Source organism: Glycine soja, chromosome 20 (genome assembly GCF_004193775.1).
Source record: "Glycine soja cultivar W05 chromosome 20, ASM419377v2, whole genome shotgun sequence".
NCBI lineage: Eukaryota > Viridiplantae > Streptophyta > Magnoliopsida > Fabales > Fabaceae > Glycine > Glycine soja.
The window spans coordinates 33,888,901-33,907,031 of NC_041021.1; the positions used below are offsets into that span (position 1 = coordinate 33,888,901).

Sequence of the window (18,131 nt, forward strand, 5' to 3'; positions counted from 1 at the left end):
ACTGAATTTCACAAATCTTTGATGCATGGAGGTGCTTTGAAATTATGTCCTCATCCGAGCAAGAAAGGATGTCAATGGCTATAGCATAGTTAGATTCACATCCACAAATTGAAAGCCTTGCTCTCAAGCATACATGAGCCTATATTCCAGAGCCAAAAGTTTAACTAGAAGAGGATCGCCATTACTATAGTGTCATGCAAAACCATCCACCCATCCCCCTAAGGAGTCTCGAATTAGGTCTCCATAACCATAATTATTAAATTAGACTGACCGATTAAATCGATTAGACCAAAAATTAGAGCATCATTGGGTCGAGTTTCTCTTCAAATCATAAATGCACAAGGACACAACATTGAGGTTTGAACATTGTTCCTCACAGGCACTTAGAACGTGTTTACCACTGTACGACCAATGTTGATTAGTAATATGTATACAAATAATAGCATATACCATATTTCAATATATACATTAGTTATATTGGTTTAGTGGTTCAATTAGTAACCCATTGGTTTAACCATTGATCAATCAACCAAGTACCTTGAACAGATCGATGATTGTAATAACATTGTCCATAACCCATTATATGATTCTACAAATTAAAATTTCCATTGATGTTGGATTTAATGATGGGATGGGAAGAGGAGGTTCATTGAGGTTGGTCTTTGGGACTTTCCTTCCTTTTGGCAAGAAGCAACAAAATCCACAAAGAAGTGATGGACCATGTAGACAACATAATCAAGGGATCAAGGTTCACTTCAAAGATAATGTTACACTTTCACTTCCAAACCCACCATATTAGAGCAAGACATCGTGTCAGGTTTAACAAATTTATAAGAGTCAATAATCATTATCTAAGATCATTTGATTATAAAGTCTTATGAAAAAAGATCATTTGATTTTTTATTTATTTAATGTGAGTGGAGTAGATTTATATCTTTATATACGATTGTAATGGTTATGAATTATTAATATAAAATAATTTTATATTATTATTATTATTATTTAATTATAAATAAACGTTGACATGACATTAAGTTAATTAGTTTATAATTTAATTGGATGATAACATAAACGATTCTATGCTGTCACCTGTCAGTGCATAACTTTTTTTGAAAAAAATGTATTTTTTTTTCGGGTTTTATATATGTATTTGAAATTGTTGGAGTGTCCCTCATTGGTGAAAAGGAGCACACATTAATAAGAGCAGAGCATAGTAGCATCTTCATTCATCTCTACAGCACAAAAAAGAAAGAAATCCAACCCGTGAAGAAAGCAAAGCAAAAAATAATAATAATAAAAAAACGTTTACCCCCTTTTGTCTGCGCGTGCGTGTGGATCTGGCAAGAAAACAAGGAAGGGAGGGTTCATTGCGGATCTGAATTCGCAGTGTTAGGGCTTTGAAGGGTTTTTCCATTTTCTTCAATGGCCACGCCCTTTCCCATTCCCGTCACCGCAGCTCAGGTTCTTCTTCTTCCTCTCTTCTTGTTCTTCTTCTTTTCTCTGATTCGTATCAGTTCATATCAAAAACTCGAATCACGTGTTTTGAGTATTTTTTTTTTGTTCGTTCAGGTTGGAACGTACTTCGTAGGACAGTACTATCAGGTGCTTCAGAGCCAACCCGAGTTCGTGCACCAGTTTTACTCCGATGCTAGCACCATGCTCCGTATCGACGGCAACGCCAGAGAAACTGCAGCGGCAATGCTTGTAATTTCTGCTGTTTTTGTTGTTCTGTTGTTAACCCCTATTTTTTTGAGGTTTTTGTTATTTTTTGTTTTTGTTTTGGTGTGGTTTGAGAATTGTTAGGTTTTTGTTTCTGTAGTGTGCTGTTGTTGTGTTGAGTGAAACGAGTGATGTGGTCGTTCGCGTCGGGGGCAAATTGGTTTCCAAATACGCATGGGATTTGTGTGGTGGTTTCGTGTAGTGTTTTTTGTGGCGTGACTACGAGAGAGAGAATTTTGTGGTATGCTTTTTGTTAGTGCATTGATGATGAGAAGGGGTGATGTGTCAGAATACAGAGCGGCCTTTTTAAGTTGAAAACTTTCAATGGGAGTGTGGGTGCCCAAATTTAGTGTTCTTGTCTTGATGATTAAGAGCTTGAAAATCCTTAGTATTTTCATTTTTTTCTTGTTTATGTCCATGTTATATAAGTTTGCCTTCTAATGATAAACTAGATATTTGGGAAAACATTTTTATCTTCCTTATCATCTCACTTTTTCTTGGATGATTTTTGTCTATAATGCACTCTTAGCATTCTATTAAAAACTTAATTTGTTAGAGACTTGATAAGCCATTCTCTATGCTGATTTAGATTTCTTACATTTTATTATGTCCTTAATTGTTTGAAGGGACTTGGCCTTATCTGCATTTGTTTATGCATGTACAATTAATAGTATAGCTCTCATTTTCCCTGAACTAAAAATACTTTTCCATGGTCAGCAAATCCATGCACTGATTATGTCACTCAGTTACGCTAGAATTGAAATCAAGACTGCACAGTCTCTAGAATCTTGGAGTGGTGGTGTTCTTGTGATGGTTTCTGGATCTGTGCAAGTTAAGGACTACAGCCGGAGGAGGAAATTTATGCAGACATTCTTCCTTGCTCCCCAAGAGAAAGGCTTTTTTGTGCTCAATGATATTTTTCACTTTGTTGAAGAGGATCCAGTTCACCAACAACAACCAGTCTTGTTACCTCAGAGCAATCTTGATTCAAAATTGAATGCTTCAAGTGCAACCAATAAACCTGGTAAGTTCTTGCACCAGTTGTGTTCTTGTACCTGAAGGTCCTGAATTGAAAACGGGCAAAACTTGCATCAAGTTGTCAAATCAAACAATGATATGTGGAGTTGTGGATATTTTTCTCTACCGCTATTTGATTTATATGGAATTGCTTTACAGTGTCCAACTACCTGCTGGGTGGAGATATCCAAGCTAGGGACTATGTTGCTACAAATGAGGTCAAAGAAAATGGTGTAGTTGATAATTATGGATTTTCAGAGCAAAGACTGCAGCGGGCCCCTGAGACTGAGCATATTAGGGAGGATAATACTGTTGAAGAGTCAAATGGTTCACTTCAATCTTCAGTGAATGCAGTGCAAGACCATGTACCTGTTTCTCCTGATGAACCTGCTGGGGAGCCACAAAAGCACACTTATGCTTCCATTGTATGTACTGGCTAGCCTTTTTGTTAATTTCCAAATAATGTTTTCTTTTGGGATTCTGTTATGACATTAGAACTGACAATGTGTTATGGTTGTTGGAAGTTACGGGTTGCTAAAGGACTATCTACGCCAGTAGCGTCTCAGCCTTCTCATAAGAATGTGTCCCCTTCAGAATGGGATCATGCTCCACATAGTAGTAGTCAGCAACAGCAAACGATTGCTTCTGCAAATGCATTTGAAAGGTCTGAAACGGATGCAGTGGAGGAGTTTCCTGCAACAGAAGATGAAGGTTACTGTGTGTACTTGTTGATAATTGATTAATTATTCTGTTCCTCCATTTTTTTTAATTTTATTTACTTCTATTCTGCTCTTTTTCCTGGCTCATTGCTTGGTAACCTAATAAATTAGTTTTTTTTTTTTTTAATTTTTTTATAAAGAAGATAGTTATTTGTGTAGTATTTATCATGTATTGTCACTACCACTAATCTTGATTTTTTTTTGGGATTGCTTTCAGATGAAATCAAGTCTGTTTATGTGAGAAACTTGTCACCTGCAGTGTCTCCTTCTGAAATTGAAGACGAATTCAAGAATTTTGGTAGAATCAGGCCTGATGGTGTTGTTGTTAGAAGTCGCAAGGTATGTATCACTTTATCTCCAAATACCTGTATTAATCATGATTTTTGAATCTAAACTTTTCAATCTTATCCAGGATGTCGGTGTTTGTTATGCATTTGTTGAATTTGAAGATATGACTGGCGTTCATAATGCAGTCAAGGTTTGTATTTGCTTTTAAATGATTAGTTTGGGATATGCATTACACTCTTGAATTGTGATGTAGTAATGCACCTTGACCCAAAGCTAATACTGAACTTGCTATGTGGTCTCAATTGATGTTTATGTAATATCATGTTTGTTTTCTATGTTTGCAGGCAGGATCTGTTCAAATAGCAGGAAGACAAGTATACATTGAAGAACGAAGACCAAACAGTAACATCCCTTCTCGAGGAGGAAGTATGACCTTTTTTTTTCTCTTGAAATTTCTTCATCATGAATTTCCCTGACTTAATTTGACATATAGATGTGGTAAAACTGTGTACTTTTGCTAATTGAGGTATGAATTGATGGGACTGGTAATGGATTCTCCTGTGACCTGCATTTTTTAGCAAGAGAAATGCTAGTGACAATCTTTCTGGCACTCACCCTTAAAGACTCTCTTTATGATTGGTTAGAATTTATTAGAAATCATCATTTTTGATAGGTTTTGCTTCTTCTTTAATGATTGTCTCCCTTGATTTATATTTAATGGGAAGTGAAACCTACCAAAATTGATGATTTCAATAAATTGTAACCAATCATAGAGAGCAAGAGTCTTCGAGGGAGAGTGCCGTCAATATTTCTCTTTTTAACAAATACAAATTAAGCTATAATAGGCTAAATTTTGTCAAAGGATGGCATTAGGTTACCGTGATTTCTTCTAGTTCTTCAAAATGATCTGTCTTGTACAATTTGCCTAGCAATATTTTACGTACCAATGGTGCTAGAGAGGTGCTTAAAACACTTTGTTTTCCCAGAAGTCTCCATGTATTCTTTTCTATATAATTCAACATTTTTAAGCTACATTTTTTCTGGCTGTTTCATTGTACTCGTTTTCACTGTATTATCATCAGGACGGGGTAGAGGCAGAGGTAGCTATCAGTCAGATGCACCAAGAGGGCGTTTCAATTCAAGGAACTTTGGCAGGGGAAATGGCCAAGATGGCGGTGATAGGGATTATAACAAATCGAAAGGAAATGGTTTCTATCGACCAAGTCCCCACCAAGAGAGGGGACATTCAGGGCATCATCAAGTACCGAGAAATGGGCAGAATCTTGCTGAGTCCTGAGTCAACAAAAAACATAAGCCAGAGAATCCAATTTTGGGTCCAGATATTTCAACTCTAAATAGTCAACTTCAGTAGATTAGACCAAATATTGATATTTTTCATGTCCTAAATTAAGTTGTTCAGGGAATATGGATGGGATGTTTTCGTTCTTGATAAATTTTATTCAACGGGCTTCTTGTTTCATTTGTTTACATGAATTTAATGTTTAGCCGAAAATGTGTTTAAAACACTTGACATTTATTTATTCCCAATTGAAATTTAAAATCTAGTTGTTTAGCTAATGGTTCTTTGAAATTAGTCGCTTTAACGGTATTGGTGGATCAATTTTTCTTGTTAATGTCTGGTTTTTTGCATTGCCTTTCGGCTAACACTGTTATTGATCATAGATGGAAATAATCTGTGATCAGCCAGTTTAACTAGAAAATTAGTGAATCAGGTAGGTCATCGGCGTGGACAATTTGGGAAACTGGTGAAATGAAAGCTAATCGAAGTCTATTAAAAAATATTTTCATTGTTCTATTATAGGAAATATATATATATATATATATATATATATATATATATATATATATATAATTTTTTGTTTAATACATGATTTTTTTTATATTAATTTAAAATTTCCTATATTGAATTTCTTTTCTTTTCTTTTATTTTTTTTTCATTAAGATTGGGTACTTAATAGGAAGAATCAAATTTAGCATCACGTATATAGATGACCTAACTAACATCAAGCGTTTTAAGTTCATAGCTAAAATTACGTATGACTTAATTTATACTATTATTAGAATAATTTATAATTCGGGTTTACTAATAGAGGTTTCGAAGAAAAATAACTTTTATCCCAGAATCTATGAAACCAAACGTGCAGTTATTCTAGAAAAATAATTTATAATTTGTCTCCTAATGAGTCCATATTAAACTATTATCAAAATAAGCATTAAGATATAATATTACTATATTAGGACTAGAAGTTACATACGTATTGGTGAAGAAAATTTCACTACCATTATTTCATTTATTTGTGAAGTTAATTTCAGCTTAAACAGTCGTCATTTTCGCCATCTCTGCAAGCTAATTATGGAGCTCTAATTACTAAATCCATAGCTGTACCCAATGATGCTTACTATATATGTCGCAATTACACAGCTAAACCCAAACTAAGTCGGGGTAAGTTGCCACATTTTAAAATAAGTAGGCATGCTTTGTAATGACACAGGTGCAAGTCTTGCAAGATAGCTTTACTAACAAACTAATCCTGATATAGACTGAAATGATTAAAACAAAATTTTCCTTATCATCACCCCTAAACAAGGACCAAATTAAGGGTCTAAATTTTTTGAACACCCCTTTGATTTGTTGTTGTCGTTAATGCAACAATATTATTCTCCCTTCTTCAGCACATCTCTTATTTCCCTTTCCTTACGCAGCCCACTCACAATTTCCTTTCTTTCCAAACATTTAAGCAAAAGAGAGCTTGTAATAAAATTGAGCACAAATACTTTCATTTCCATTAAACTATTGTTCTCGTTGCAAACATTATCACTAGCTCGAACAAACCTTGCATTTTCAATTTTGGTAATCTTGTTGGTGCAATTTCATTGTCCTTGCTAGAAGCGGTATCATGTCTAACATTTTAGCATGTTACCAACTCCTAGAACTCAATGTCATATCCGCACAAGACTTAGCTCCGGTGGGTCGTTCCATGCGGACTTATGCAATTGCATGGATTGACCCAGATCGCAAACTCTCCACCCGGGTTGATTCTCAGGGTGGAACCAACCCAACATGGAATGACAAGTTTGTCTTTCGAGTTGATGAAGATTTTTTATACGATGAGGAGTCAGTAATTACAATTGACATCTATGCTCTTCATTGGTTTCGAGACATCCATGTGGGCAGCGCTCAGGTGCTCTCGGGTGACCTTTTCCCACCACCAACACAACCCCAAAAAAATACCTACAAATCTACAGGTATGCAATTTATGGGGCTCCAAGTCCAAAGGCCCTCGGGTCGCCCCAAAGGGATTTTGAACATCGGTGCGGCTATAATTGACAGCTCCATGCGGAGCATGCCTCTCTACACACAGAACTCCCCAGCCGTTGGATACAGTCATGACGATCTCAATAAGCCAAGCCATCAAGCCAAGTCAGAGCTTCGGCGCACAAAGAGTGACTCCAGCTCAATGCTCGGCTCGGAAGCCATAGCTCCTGAGCACCAAGCCAAGGCTAGAAAGGGAAAAGCAAGCTCCCAAATTACCCCTTCCGAAGTAAGCACCAAGAGTAAAAACAAGACCAGCTCCACATTGAGTGACTCAAATGTGAAGGCAACCCCAAAGAGGGGTAAATTGGGTAGAAAGAAGACGAAAATAACATCTCATGACTCACAAAACAACCTCAATGCAAGGCTATATGTTGATTACCAAGTAAAGTCCACGCCAAAGCGAGAGTTTCAAAACACTCCCTCGAGGACTTACAACAATAACAACAATAATTATAAAGGTAACCTGAGAGCCACTCCATTGCATGCATTTGCGGTGACAAACGCGGCATTAGAATATGGCACCCCATATCGGTCAAACTTGGGTCGTCGTCCCTTTATGACGGACTCTGAACTGGGTCCGTCAGCTTCGGAGGTTGCAGCAGTGGTGGCGAGACTACCGATCGAGGAGGGAGAGAATTCTACGGTGGGAGGGTGGAGCTTGGATGATAGTGTGGAGGGGTTGCAACCTAAAGTGGAGAGGTGGCAAACAGAGCTGCCGCCGGTGTATGACGGCAGCGAGAGGTCAAACATGACAACGTCAAGCAAGAAAGGGAAGCATTCACGTAGGCAAACAGATGGTGGAAATGGCTTGTTCTCTTGCTTTAGTGTTATATGTGGTGTTGAGTGCTCTATTGTTTGTGGTGGCGGTGACAACAACAAGAAGAACCGGCGCCGCCGGGTTCAGTCAGTGGACAATGAAAGCTTTCTATAAGAAGAGGCATATAGGGTTGTATGCATGGCTGGTTGAACATGAAGATAGGAAATAAAATGTGGGAATTGACTAAACTCTATTTCCTTTGTTCATTGTTTTATCCATATTTATTTTTAAGCTAATTCTTTTGTATTCCCTTGTCTTTCTAATGGGCCCTTTCCAATCATATGAATATCATCTTTGTTTGCTCACACTGTACATAATACATTTGTACATGTTACATAGATGATGAGTGCATTTAATTTTTTTGAAGTTGGTGGATATGAATATGATCATGTTAACAAGAGTTGACATGTTAAAATAAACGATTTTTTCCACTTGTAAAAGAAATTCTGGATATTCACTCATTTAACTTAATTTCATATAAAATTGTTAGAAAACTGTACTAAATTCACTCTTGGATCCATTCGTTTTGTTAAAAATTAACAGCTTTGCTATTTGATCTAACATATTGCAAGAGAGGTTGCTTCTTTGAATATGTAAAACAAGAAATGTGTGTCTGGTAAATCCGTTTGTCAGAAAAATAAAAAAACAACAGATTCACGTCAAGCCAAAGTTACAAAGAACAAATTCTTTGTTTTATTTATCTATAGCATTTATTTATTTTTACAAAGAATAGCTTCTATTTTTTTTCTCAAGTCTAATGTGAAAGGAACAGTGTGACTTTAGATAGGCAAGTGTATCCGACCACAATAGAACTCAGTTGTGATGAGTTGATTTATAGATTAACTGATTAATGAAATAAAACACTGTACAAAGTTGTGAAGGGAGTTCTGGGATATAGAGACAAGGTGGAGAATTGTTGATTGAAGTGTTTCAAAATCAGATTAAAGCTGTTACAAGTGATTCATTTAGTTTTTTTTTTTTTTGTTATAGTTAGTTGCTTGCCATAACCAACTTATGATAAAGGCGCTGTTTGGGAGTTATCTGTTGTGTGGGCTTATAACTGATGTGTGTGGGTGATGTGTAGAGGTGAGAGGTTTCACTTCATGTTAATTATCTAATTCTGTGAGATTGAGGAAAAAATTCTAAGAAAGAAAAGAGATCAAGGGTATGTATGAAAATAGAGTGAAAGACTTGGATTCCTTGTATTCTTTTTCTCTACACTGGTGATACAAGGGCCAAAGGAATTCTATTAAAGCTTGATCTTGTTATTCCATCTCATAGTGAAGGGTGTTACTATTGACCCTAATAAAATTGTTCTTGGCCCCTACCAACCAAGAGCAATTATCAAACTATCCTTTCCCTCCTCATCCTTTCCCACCTCCCATATCTTCATTCTCCTTTCCCTCTTTTCCTTTCTTCATTCATTCTCCTTCTTTTCTTTTTTCCTATATTCACTCTTTGCACTCACATGCTGTTAGGTATTTTTTTTGTTTTCATAGTCAAAATGGAATCACGATTCCATTGTGTAATTTTGCACAATTGAATCATAATTTTTTTTTTCGATTTTGTTGTTGCTCAATGGAATCACAATTCTGTCGTACAATGGGTTTTGTTACACAACATAATTAAAATTCCGTTGTGCAATGCATTATGTAACACAACAAAATCATGATTATGTGATGTTGCATAATTATTGCACAATGGATTATTGATTCAGTTGTGTAACAAAACACAACGGAATCGTGATTTCGTTGTGTGAAATTTTGGACAACACAACATGATTCTGTTGTGTTGTACAAAATATTACATAACGGAATCATGGTTCCATTGTGTTGTGCATTTTTTAAGTAACTATATTTTTTGGATTAATTATGTAGGCCAATAGATTGGAATATGTTTATATCCGACGAGATTACAAATGCCAGTTGGATGAGGAAATATGGATGATGGAAAGTAATTCTTTTACCAACCCAACCTTTTATATGGAGTCGAGCCTAATGATGGTATGAGGAATAATAATGATGAAAATGTGGGTGGTACTGAAGACATTGATATGCAGGCGTAACCTAGCTATCCCGACTTTTCTAGATATTTCATGACTGATAAGGTATATTTCATCAAACTTTTATTTGTATGTGTTTTATGTTTTGTTAATAATTTTTTTGATTCTTTTAGGTTTTTCAAGAGCGTAATGATTTTTTAAATTGGGATCAACGAACGGGAAAGGAGTACGAGTTTGTAGTTTTCATTCATAAGTCAGAAGTAAGTATAAAAAAATATATGTTATACTGGGTTGTGAAAGAGGGGGAAAGAAGTACAAACAGTACAGAGAAAAGTTAGTGTGCAAGTTCGCTAGAACCAGAAAGTGTGGGTGTCCTTTTAAACTGAAATGGAGGTTTGCAAGAACCATAGGCTGGTTTTGTTATTGTTGAATGTGGTTTCCATAACCATAAAGTGATGGAAGCATTGCTTGGTCATTCATATGCTGGTTGTTTAAGTAGTGAAGAAAAAATTAGGTTAACCAATTGACGAAAAATATGGTGAGACCTGATCAAATTTTGTTGACAATCAAAGATCAAGATCAGACAAATCTCAAAACCATCAAAACCATACACATTGAATGTTAGAGTTATTGTCTCCAAGAAAGAGGTCCAACGAAAGAAATACAACATCTGATGAAGTGGATAGAACATGACCAATATGTTTACTGATTTAGACGACTGGACAATGAAGATTTTGTCAGAGATATAATGTGGGCACATCCAAATTCCATCAAACTCTTGAATTCATTTTTAATAGTGTTGAATTGTGATACAATTTATAAGACACACAAGTATCATTATCCATTGTTGGAAATTGTTGGTACACATCAACAAGCATGACTTTTGTTGTTGCCTTTGCTTATTTAAGTTTTGAGAGAACGAATAATTTCAAATGGGCTTTAAGCAAGTTGAAAGGATTATTTGTGTCATGTTGCCTTAGGTTATTGTCAGTAATAGGGATCTTGCTTTCATGAATGCATTGAAGACCGTGTTTCCTTCTTCACCAAACTTATTATGTATGTTCTACATTACAAAGAATGTTAGCACAAAATGAAAAATCCTCGTGGATAAGGGTGAAGAGTGGCAAAATATCATGGATTCTTGGGAACGATTGTTGTAGCCTCTAGATGAAGTATCATATAATGCACGCTTTAAAAACTTTACAACGAAGTGCGCACATTATAAAACATTGTTAACTATGTCCAACAAGCATGGTTGATGCCTTTCAAGGAGAAATTTGTACGAGCATGGGGTGATTGGGCCATGCATTTTGGAAACACAAGAACAACTAGGTACATAAATTATTCGACATTAGTTTTTTTTGGCTTAAGTTTTATTTTGTTAAATTAAGAGAATTATTTACATCTCATTTTGTTACAACACAGGGTTGAAGACACACATGCGAGATCGAAGAGGTTGCTTCATGATAGCATAAGAGATGTGTGTATTTGTTGGGATGCAATGAATAACATGCTTGTCTTGCAACATACAATGATTAAGGTTTCATTTTAGAAAAGCATAGATGTGGCCGAGCATAGATTTAATACCCCAGTGTATAAGAAGTTGTGTGGCTTTGTATCAACATAAGCATAAGACGTGATTTTCCATGAGTTGCAACGACTTGGATTTGTAGGTACTGATAGTTCTGCTTGTGACTGTGCACTTAGAGTTACTCATGGTTTACTGCGTGCTTGTGAGCTCAATGAATTTATCAACACATATGGCTACATTCCCTTGAAGAGAATTCATGTACATTGGAAAACATTATTCATTCGTAGTTCATACAATATAGGTGACTCTTGGGGGGGACTTAAGTCTGACACACAAGGTTGATGCATTGTGTAAGAGATTTTCAGAACTAGATGTGTTTGGTAAAATCACCTTGAAGACTAAATTATGTGAACTTGAATTTCTGGATACCACTTCAATGTGTTCCCCTGCAATGAACATAAAAACAAAGGGTGCACCATAATTTGTGAAATCTACCAAGTGTGAACCTTTAATGTGAGAGCATGTCGATGAAATGAACATGATAGTTGGTAGTTCAGGAACTCCAAGTGTCGCTTGCAAGGGTGAACATGAAAACAAGATGAAAAGAAAGGAGTCTTAGTCTCTCGTTTGCCAAGATTTGATTATGGTTATAGGGCAATTGCAGTTGCGCTAGGCCAAGGTCAGGAGTCTTAGTCTCTCGTTTGCCAAAATTTGATTTGGGAACTTCAAACATGACACTCAGTCTATGTTTAATTATTTGTCTTGGAAGAGGGATTGTTGGAATTAATAACCTCATTATATGTCAAATGTGGCTTAGTGCCCTACAAGAAGTGGATGACCATTCCTTACATGAGTTATGCCATTGCTAGTTGGTATAATGTTGTATTAGTCCACTTATCTAGGTTGTAGAGTTGGATCTTCTTTCCACTTAGGGGTCCCATGCCAACAAAGTCCAGTCTTATTTCTACTGGACTTGTCAATGGAAATCAATTTATGCAGGTACATAATATATACTAAATATACCATTTACCTTTGTAAGCTAATATTGATTTTTCACTAACTTCCTCTTTTGTATGTATGATAATGAAGCTTTTTTTAAAGGATTATTGTCCATTGCCTCCTGTTGTACCACAATGGAGAAGCTGCTGCATACTTGAAGCACACTCATGGCAAAGGCTTTACAATCAATGCATACAAGATTTCAACTCAATACAATTTCAATCAGTTAGAGGATTTCAATATGTAATAGACCTTTCTTGAAATATGTAGTAGACATTTCATTCATGGAAAACGTTGAATGGGTATCCCATTATTTTTATGGATGTAAACCTTAGTATGTAGTTGACATTTCTATGAAATTGTATGTAATACATGTCATTTCTGTAGACTTTTTAAAATTTTGGAAAAAAATGTACAATGGAAGTATGATTTCATTATACACAATGTAAAATGGAATCACACTTCGTTGTATATTTTTTTAAAAAGAAAAATTACTAAATGAAAGTGTGATTTTGGTACAGATCATACAACAGAATCACACTTTCTTTATATTGGCATCTTTTAACCCCCTTGCACAATGGAATCATGGTTTCATTGTGCATTTTTTCCTCACCAAGATGCATTGCGGAATTGTGATTCCCCAACATAACAAGAATGCAAAAATTATGTCGTTGTACCCAATTTTTGCACCCTCTATTATGTTGCAAAATCATGATTCCGTAATACTTTTCGGTGATGGGTAATTTTGGAATTTTGAGGGATTGTAGGGGGCAATAACAAAGCCCATTAAGGTCAATAGCAACTCCCGATAGTGAATTGCTTTGCTCCCATTCCCATGGATGTAGGTCTTTAAGACTGAAACACGTATATCTTGTGTTCATCTTCTCTTTTCCTGTATTCTCTTTAATCCATTTTTAATTACTTTCTGATTCAGTTTTGTTCTTTATGTGTTTTCTTGTTGGTTTCTTGACGGTTTGTAGGTTTACCCACTTACATGTTATTACTTTTATGCCATCACTTTCATTGTTATTACTCTTATGCCATAAAAAACAACTTCAGTGTTGTCTTACCTCATTTTTTTTAAAAAAAGAAGTAATAGCCACATGGAAATACTGTTGCCTTGAAGGGAATGTTTGGTACCAAGAATTTTTTGTATTTGAGGATCATGATTCCTAGAGATTATAAATCTTGGGAATTAGGATTCCTAGAAATGATTATAATTTGTTCAATTTGTAATAAATATTCCTTGAAATATTTTTGGGAATAAAATATTAACATGGTATTTTTACCAAATTTTTTAAATGTTTATTAAATTAAGTGATTTAATAAGAGTAAAATAGAAGAATTTAATTACTTTTATCACAGTAAAATCTCTTTTTTTAACTTAGGAAAGTTCGATTTTCACCTTCTCTCATGGGAATGTTTTAATAAACTCAAAAACTTAATTAAGAAAAAAAATGATTCTTGGGAATGATTTTGAAAATATACATACCAAACACATGAGTTTAAGATTCCTAACCTAAGATTTCTAGGAAACTTAAGAATCTCCCTACCAAACGCACCCCCTAAAAGCAATAGTACCACTAATTTAAAAAACTCAATTTCAAGTAAAGTATTAATATTTGAACACTCCTCTATTTAAAACATCACATTAATACCTCTCATTTTTCTCTTTTTCTATCACATCACATCATCTATCATACTTATATTTTTTTCTCTTTTTTGTCTCTCTCTAGGTGTCTAAAAGTATTAAGGTGTCTAAACATCTTTTTCCTCCCAAGTATACTTTTCACAGAAAATTGGTGAAAGAGCAAATGTTGAGTTGGTGCTGTAGGCTGTAAAGGTTCAGAAGGATGAGAGGATTAAGTAACTTCAGGTGAAAGGCGAGAAAAGGTAATAATGGGAGAGGGATTAACAGGTTCAAGGATAGGTTTAGGTTCGGAAACAGAAGCAAAAGCAAAAGTGGTTGGAGGGGAAATACTAGGTTCTGGTGTAGGATGATAGGAAGAGTGTTGGTGTTGTATAGATGCAGTGGATAGTTGGGAGGATTGTGCACCAAAAAAAATAGGAATAGTGGGTAAAATAGTGAGAGGGGTGGGAATAGGTTGAGAATCACTGGAAGTAGAAGGTTCTTAAGGAAATAAGGTAGGATAAGAAAATTTTGACTCATTGAATAATGCATCTTCAGAGATGTAAATTCTGCCATCTGAAGCTAAGCATTTATAGCCTTTGTGTGAATAGGAGTAGCCTAAGAAGACACTTTTGTGATCTATATTGATGTTTATGAGAATTATAGGGTTTTAAAAGGGGAAAACAAGCACATCCAAAAATTCTGAGGAATAAGTAGTCTGGAATTTAGTGAAACAACTTATGAAAAGGAACAACATTTTGAATACATGTCAAAGGAAGTCTATTGATTAAATACACCCAGTAAGAAAAGCACGATCCCAATAGCGAAGAGGCATAGCAACCTGAGATAACAAAATTAAACCCATATCTACTATATGCATGTGCTTCCTTTCTATGACTCCATTTTGATGACAAGTATGCGGATAGATTAATCTATGCTGAATACCCAATTCACTCAGGAACTTTAGAGAAAAGTTTGTATTCTCCACCGCAATCAAATTGTATAACCTTTATAGGAAAATTAAACTAAGTATTCACCATAGTCTTAAACTGTTTAAACACATCCAGAGTTTCTAGTTTGTTTTTCAATAGTAGATCCATGGAAATCTGGTATTAGCATCAACAAATGTAACATAAAACTATAGCCCAAATTAGATACAAAAGATTTAGGGCCCCGTAGGTCTATTCAAACAAGTTCAAAAGGACTAGAATAGGCAATTAAAGAAAGAGAAGAGGGCAGTTTGTGACTTGCCAAGGCAACAATGAGAACAAAAATCTGAACCAATTTTATTCATAAATGGAAATTTACAAATTTGGAATACATGTTTCATGACATCTACACTAGGATGTCCTAGTCTAGCATGCCAAGTAGTAAAAGAAAAGGCTTTACAAGGGGCAGAATTGCCAACAAAAGTATTATTTTGAGTACTATTTACAAATTCAATACTAGAATTTTAACAAACAGTTACAAAGGGCAGAATTGCCAACAAAAGTAGTATTTTGAGTACTATTTACATATTCAGTACTAGAATTTGAACAAACCATAGAGTTTGCAAAGGACTTTGACTTGGAAAGCTGAAGCGGGTTAAGGAATTAGTAAAGACCATCTTGTCCCACCAAGCCCTTGGTGGGAACCTCTTTAGAAATCTATAATTTCACCAAAAAGAAGGTAGGGTGAAAGTCAAAGTAAACCAGATTATCCTTACAAAATTGACTCACAATAATCAGATTTTTAGTAATTGAAGGAACAAAAAGCAAATTGTTAAGAATGAGAGAATATTTAGGATTTAAAGGAGATTGAAATGAAGTTAGACCTATGGAATTTATCCCAAGACCTTGCCCATTACTAATTGTCATCTGATCATGTCCTTCAAAGGGAGTTAATTGCTGGATGTTTTAAGAAACATTTGTGACATGATGAGAGGCGCCAGAATCTAGATACCAGTTGTTTGAAGGTGCTGAACTGGAAGAAGCTATGTTGGCTTGAGGAGAAACTGTTGCCTGGATTCCAACATTGTGTGCATATGGCATTTGAGGATAATAGTATGGAAAAAGAGTCATTATAGGCATGTACTGCTAAGTAGAGGGAAGTGGTTGAGTTACAACTTGTTGCAAAGAGGTTACTGATTTATAGCTTGTTGTGTTGAAGAAGTGGATTGTGTGTTTCCATAGTCCATAGGTTGTGTAGGAAAATAATTTTCTTCATAGCGATAATAACAAAATGAAGCTTCATGACCATATTTAGGGCAAACTTGACACTGAATATTTTCAAACCTTCCACGACCACGACCATCACCTCTACCAACATTACTTCTTCCTCCATTTCGACCACCATAGCCACAACCAACTTGGTCGAAGTTAAAAAATATGTTACCATTATTAGTGTTATTGGAATTATTATAATTCCCTTGAGTAATATTGGCTTGAGCATCAAAGTTCTGAGTAGTAGAACTGCCATTAGAGGAACTTTGAAAATTTTGAACCACTTGAATAGGTTGAACATATGCAGAGTTATTAGAGGTTGAAGCTCCTTGAGTAAAATTAACAGAACTATTAGAAGTAGAAACCCTTGAGTCAGATTAAGAATAGTTTGGGAGTCATGTTTCTGAAATTTATCAAGCCTAGATTCATGACTTAGCAGTAATCTTTCAACCTCATCAATGGAAAGAGGTTCAAACTTACTGCAAATCAAAGACATTGTAGACACATACTCCCTTGGTAGGCCCTCAAGAACAACATCAAGATGTTCATCCAAAGAGATTGTTACTCCTATTGAACCAATAGAGTCCATAATAGTTTGAATTTGAAGTAGATATTCAGACACTGACCTATTTTCCAATTGCATGCTGCAAAGTTCAATTCGTAGTTGTCATATTTTTGTACGGATCAAGGAACGAAAATAAGAATGGAGTTTATCCCACAAATGCCACAAAGTTCAACATCCAAGAAGCCTAGGAAGAACCTCTTTAAAAATTGTAGATTGAAGCCATGATAATAGAAGTTGATCATATGATTCCCAAGCAAGATACTCAAGAGAAGCGATTCCAAGGTCGTGATCAACTAGGGTTCTGAATCATGGAGAAATTGTAGGATGTTCAAGAAAGTGATGAAGGTGTTGACCTTTCAACACTGGTTCTACTTGCTGACACCACAACAAGTAGTTCCTATTGGTCAATTTTGCATAGATCGCATGTGAGAATAAGGTAGAAGGATGGGATTGTAAAGACAAGGATACCGCAGCGACCGGAGTCAAAATCATCTAAAGCGGTGTCACAACAACTGGAATTGGAGTTAGTGTCGGAATAGACTGAGGGATCTTCGTTGGAACCGGTTGAGAAACCAGAATCGGTTGAGGAATAGAATCAGCCACCAGAGTTGAAGAAAACAGTGGTGGAGGGGGAGAAGGAGGTTGAAAATTGTTTGTAGAAGCCATTGTTGAAGCTCAAGATCAAACAAATCTCTATGATACCATAAAAGGATTTTAGAAATGAAAGAAGAGAAAATCATAAACTTGAAAATCGAGTTTTGATATTAACTAACTCAACTGAAAATAGTTACACCTCTAGTATTTATACTAGTGTTAGACAACTGATACAACTAACATTCGTAAGTGTCAACTAACCTTAAGTTAGTTGAGTTAACTAATACAACTAACCAACATTAGTTAAAAAAATAGAAAAGGAGTAACTTTACTCTTCTACTCTAATATAGACAGTTAAAAGAAAGCGATATGCAAAGCTGGCAACAAATTCCATCTGCCAAGCTAATAAGAGCAAAATGATGTGAAAAGAAAAATAATAAGACATATTAAACTTATTTGTGTCTATAACTACCAAATATAAAATCTTAGGGTGGTGTTGATGAATAAGATAGAACATAATGATTATAAATAAAGCATATCTTTTATTAAAACCTAAGAGGTGTGAGCCTTGTCATTGCTACCCAATCCTTTTCCTGACACAGGAGCAATTAAAGGTACAATTGTGTTAAGACAACGTGTTAATGATACAAGTGTTGGTGACAAGTAGGGGGCTAATGCTCTTGTAATTTTGAAACCCTTGTCTATGCATAAT

General features: G+C 35.4%; 2 protein-coding genes across 3 annotated transcripts; both read left to right on the forward strand.

The window, feature by feature from the left end:
* The first annotated feature begins 1,186 nt into the window (after window positions 1–1,186).
* LOC114403640 (putative G3BP-like protein) lies at window positions 1,187–5,321 on the forward strand. 2 transcript variants are annotated; one of them, XM_028366733.1, is made up of 9 exons: window positions 1,187–1,461; window positions 1,570–1,704; window positions 2,437–2,743; window positions 2,896–3,161; window positions 3,261–3,453; window positions 3,673–3,794; window positions 3,868–3,933; window positions 4,088–4,169; window positions 4,826–5,321. In XM_028366733.1, exons 1-9 carry the CDS (start codon window positions 1,423–1,425, stop codon window positions 5,038–5,040), a joined length of 1,425 nt encoding a protein of 474 aa, XP_028222534.1. In that variant the 5' UTR covers window positions 1,187–1,422; the 3' UTR covers window positions 5,041–5,321. The 2 variants fall into 2 exon arrangements, with proteins under 2 accessions (XP_028222534.1, XP_028222535.1); XM_028366734.1 differs by having other exon boundaries at window positions 1,188–1,461; window positions 3,261–3,447.
* Window positions 5,322–6,661: 1,340 nt separating this feature from the next.
* LOC114402014 lies at window positions 6,662–8,011 on the forward strand. The gene has a single exon (XM_028364567.1). It carries the CDS (start codon window positions 6,662–6,664, stop codon window positions 8,009–8,011), a length of 1,350 nt encoding a protein of 449 aa, XP_028220368.1.
* The last annotated feature ends 10,120 nt before the right edge of the window (window positions 8,012–18,131 follow it).

Excerpts from the sequence above, each read along its gene's own strand:
- LOC114403640 (XM_028366733.1), top strand. The coding sequence starts at position 1,423 with ATGGCCACGCCCTTTCCCATTCCCGTCACCGCAGCTCAG. Across the intron at positions 1,705-2,436 it reads AAACTGCAGCGGCAATGCTT|CAAATCCATGCACTGATTAT; the intron begins GTAATTTCTGCT and ends TTCCATGGTCAG. Across the intron at positions 3,934-4,087 it reads GCGTTCATAATGCAGTCAAG|GCAGGATCTGTTCAAATAGC; the intron begins GTTTGTATTTGC and ends CTATGTTTGCAG.
- LOC114402014 (XM_028364567.1), top strand. The coding sequence starts at position 6,662 with ATGTCTAACATTTTAGCATGTTACCAACTCCTAGAACTCAATGTCATA.